The sequence below is a fragment of the Lolium rigidum genome, chromosome 3, assembly GCF_022539505.1.
Source record: "Lolium rigidum isolate FL_2022 chromosome 3, APGP_CSIRO_Lrig_0.1, whole genome shotgun sequence".
Classification (NCBI taxonomy): Eukaryota; Viridiplantae; Streptophyta; class Magnoliopsida; order Poales; family Poaceae; genus Lolium; species Lolium rigidum.
The window spans coordinates 121,092,692-121,097,246 of NC_061510.1; the positions used below are offsets into that span (position 1 = coordinate 121,092,692).

The 4,555-nt window shown below is 54.2% G+C and overlaps 1 protein-coding gene across 1 annotated transcript; it reads left to right on the forward strand.

Annotated features, from left to right (window-relative positions):
• Positions 1 to 311: 311 nt before the first annotated feature.
• On the forward strand, positions 312 to 1,455 carry LOC124698114 (proteinaceous RNase P 1, chloroplastic/mitochondrial-like; the record flags this gene model as incomplete). Its single annotated transcript, XM_047230636.1, is given in 1 exon segment — positions 312 to 1,455. A coding segment is annotated over 1 exon segment (1,131 nt), but the record flags the coding sequence as incomplete, so codon positions are not given.
• Positions 1,456 to 4,555: the final 3,100 nt, after the last annotated feature.

Here is a 4,555-nt window from a genome sequence, read left to right on the forward strand (position 1 = left end):
TCTGCATCGTTTATGTTGTTACCCTTGTATAATCTCAACAAGATTGTTTCGCAAAAAAGAAAAAAAAAAGCTCAACAAGATTGAGCTTCACATATCTAATAGTAAGGTGTGCATTTTTTGCTGCACTTATCGTGTGGATAACTGATCTCCACTATAGAAAACCAGGACGATACAAATACAGTACTCCGGAGTACTATTTTCTTGCGAATGGTTTGAGCGTAGCTAACAAAACGAAAATTCAGATAAGTGACAGACAGACAGTTGCCCTCAAAACGAAAATTCAGGGGTGCATCCAATCCGGGAACCGTCGACGAGCACGAGACGATGCGGCTCGCTGCGGCGGCGGCGGCCCTCCGCTCCACGGCCGCCCTCCTCATCCGCTCCCGCCCACACCCCCTCCCCTCCTCTCTGCGCCGGTCCTCCCTCCCCTTAGCCCGCCGCCGCCGCCACTCTTACTCTTCCACCTCCACCGCACTCGACGACCCTCCGGCGACGACTGCGCCTCCCAATGTTCCACCCTCCCCCGCTCCACCACCGCCTGCAGAACAGGGTGGCGGAAGCAAGGCCGCCCGCCGGCGCGCGCGCGATTCCCCCGAGGGCCTCCTCATGCACAAGCTCGACGTGTGCTCCCGCGACGCCGACCTCCCCACCGCGCTCGCCCTCTACGACGCGGCGCTCCACCCGGCCACCGCCATCCCGCTCTCCCTCCACCACTACAACCGCCTCCTCTACCTCTGCTCCACCGCCGCAGCCGCCGACGCCGACGCCGCCCGGCGCGGCTTCGAGATCTTCGCCAGGATGGAGGCCCAGGGCGTGGAGCCGAACGAGGCCACCCTCACCAGCGTCGCCCGCCTCGCCGCCGCGCGCCGGGACCCCGCCGCGGCGTTCTCCCTCGTCCGCCGCATGGCCGCCGCCGGCACCCCGCCGCGCCTCCGCACCTACGGCCCCGCCCTCTTCGGCTACTGCGACGCGGGGGACGCCGACGGGGCCGGCCAGGTCGAGGCCCACATGGACGCCGCGGGGGTAGTGCCCGAGGAGACCGAGCTTGCCGCGCTGCTCCGCGTCAATGCCGACAAGGGGAGGGCCGGCGAGGTGTACAGGGTGCTGCACAGGACGCGCTCACTCGTCAGGCAGGTGTGCGAGACGACCGCCCAGGTTGTCGAGGCATGGTTCCGGTCGGAGGCTGCTGCGGCGGCGGGAGTGGAGAAGTGGGACACCGGAAAGGTCAGGGAAGGGGTGGTGAAGGGCGGCGGCGGCTGGCATGGCCAGGGCTGGCTTGGTAAGGGACAATGGGACGTCGGGCGGAGCGAGATGGACAAGAATGGTAAATGCCAGCGCTGCGGGGAGAAGCTTGTGTGCATAGACATCGATCCTTCTGAGACTGAGACCTTCGCCAAGTTGCTCACCAAACTCGCATGCAAGCGGGAGGTCAGGGAGAATTTCCCACGGTTTCAGGTACATTGTTTGGTCCCTTCTCTTACCCCTACAAGTTGATTCAACAATTCTTACACACAGTTTAGTTTCCCTCAACATAGCACCTTTCTAAAGTGTTGCCAACAACTATACAGTAGTGCTAGCACATATAGTTTTTTACGTCGTTCTATGTACAACATATATGGAATTCAATAAGAGCTAGAATGAGGATTGTCTTGTCATGTTTGGCTGATAAAGAATTTTGGAATGGTTAGGGCTGATTCATTAGTTTGGTGTCCTAGACAATTTTAAAGGGAATTCAGGCTTTTGTTTGTGGCTCACGGCTGTTAATAGTTTCAGGACCAGTGTTCATTGTTCTCACCCTCACAGGGTGCAACTTGACTCAACAAGTCTTACACGCAATGCAATCTCCTTTAACATAGCACCTTTTTAAAGTATTTTCAAGCATTATACGGTAGTGCTAGTAAGCTTTGGCACGGCGGCATGCCACGCCCATCGGATAATATGGATTGCTGTAAGTAATCTTCCAACCTCTTGACTATGATTCCGGGTGAACAATATCATGGCGTAGTCTGGTAGGTCATACTAGTGTGTACTCATGTCAGGAGTATAGTTTGGACTCAATGTTCTTCTTTTATAGTAGTGGACAGTTTATGGTTGCGGACAGTCTGTACTCATTATATGCTCTCAACTCTCAACAAAATTAGTTATCCTCTACAAAAATATACTCTTTAAAGAAAAGTGCTAAGCAGCACCTGTGCAAAATCGTGATTAAACAGTATTGCAAGATATATAAAAAGTGATGACGCTTGGACACTTAACATAGTCGATTCTGCGTGTAAGATGGTCTCGTTTGCACCAGCACTCACCTTTGGTTTGTGTGAAGTTTACTGCATGGAAAAGAGTTCACTGTCAGTATTGTTGGTCCTACCATTGCTTCTCTCATTTGTTTGAAGTCCATGTCAAAATTTGACATGGCAATGGACAGCCTTCTGAACAGTGTTAAAACTGAACTGTTTCTTCATCTTATTATCTGCATTTAAAGGTGGCAGCTTTACTCAATCACCTTCTTAAAATACACAGCCAAACTTTTATCTAGCAAGGAAAAGGACACCTCTTAATCTTGATCTTGCAACTGTGGGTCAATTTTGTAACCGACTCCGATTGGATATTCCTTGTCTTCTGTTTCTGAAAAAAATGTATAATATTATGCACTTATTCAGACTAACCGCAAGATCAGCCCTCCATCCATGATACTAACTTACAAACAAACTTATTAGAATCATAAAAACGTGTCTTCTATGCATCAGTAACTAAAAGGATCTTCTTATTACTAATTCTTGCTTGGTTTTTCTATTGACATGTTCAGCATGACTACAATAGTACATAGATCTGAAACCATCATCTCTCAAACAGTAAGACATTGCTAAGAATTCAAAGAAGTGCTTTGCATGATTGAGTGGCTTATATGTTATATAACCATCATGTTAATGTTAGAGTACGTAATGGGCTTGGGCTGGTGCTATAGCCCATTAGTATTAGGGTTAATTAGAGATAAGGGTAGCTTGCTTAGGGGTCAAGTAAACCTCTCTATATAAGGAGAGGAGATGTATCAATCTAATCAAGCAAGAATTAAGAAGGAAATCCCTTCCCTCTTGCCCGGCCGTGGGCAAAAGGCCCCCGGCCGGCCTTCTCGCTACATCCCTCTAGCAGCACCATAACAACTTGGTATCAGCTTTCCCGGGTTCGATCATGTCCAGCCCTCCACCGAGTTCTTCCCACCCGCTGCCGCTGCACCCCGACGTCCCCGCCGTTCTCTCCCCGGCGGAGATCACCGCAGCCCTCCGCGATCTCACCACTGCTGTCCAGGAGATCCGCCTCTTCCTGGTCGGTCCCTACGGGCCGCCGCCTCCGGCAGCGCTGCTGCCGTGGCAGCCGACGCACCAGGCGGCCTCCGCCGCGATCGCCGGGCCGCTGCAGCCGACGCTGCTGCTGTCGTCGCCGCCACCCGACGCCGGGCTGCTGCAGTCCCCGCTGCCGCTGTCCACCATCTCCGGGCCGGGCCCTACCTCGGCGCCGGGGGTCCCTCTTCTCCAGCAGCCGGCCGCCTTCTTCCCCACCGGGACGCTACAGCAGCAACAGCAGCAGCTGCCGCCGCTGCAGCTGTTGTCCTCACCAACGATGTCCCTACCGTTCGGTGGGCAGCTGCAACAACAGCAGCAGTTGCCGTCACCACCAACACCGCTACAGCGGCTGCTGCCGCCACCGACGATGTCCTTGCCTTTCGGCGGTGTGGGAGCGACCTTGGCCCCGGGCTCTACATCGACACCGCCCGGGATGCCCTTCCACCAGGTCCGTTTCCCTCCGTCGCCGTCACCGCTTCCGGCTTGGATCGCTATCCGCCACGTATCGGCGGCGTTGAGGCTGCAGGCTGCTGCGCGCGGCCTCCTAGTGCGTCGGCGTGTGCGGGAGATGCGTGATCTGCAGCTGCAGCTCCTCCAAGTTGCGCTTCGTTGCGCAACGGACCTCGATCTCGTCCGCTACGTCGGGGATCTTGGGCGTGCGATTTCCCCCACAGGCGGCGGACATGTTGTTTTTCCCGCGGGCAGCGACCTCAAAGTCTGTGCCATCGACAGTCATCCGGGGGAGAAGGCATGGTGTCACCGACAGGAGCGCACCGCGTAGCACCACTGCATTCCGCCGCCGGCCGCCGCACGGGCTCCTTTTGCCCCGCTGGTTTCCATGGGATCCAGGTGGCTGTACTGGTGCACGTCCGACGGGCGGATGGTGTCCACTTTATGTTCAGGGGTCAACAATAAAGCGTCCCAGTCCATTTCAGGTTGAGAGTAATAAAACAAGCCGAGATGTAAAAGGCTCGTTTTTAGGTGTTAGGTTTGTGTTGCGTCGAGTCATGGTTTGTTTAGGTTGCAGCTCGAGGACGAGCTGCGTGTCCAGGTGGGGTGTAGTGTTAGAGTACGTAATGGGCTTGGGCTGGTGCTATAGCCCATTAGTATTAGGGTTAATTAGAGATAAGGGTAGCTTGCTTAGGGGTCAAGTAAACCTCTCTATATAAGGAGAGGAGATGTATCAATCTAATCAAGCAAGAATTAAGAAGGAAATC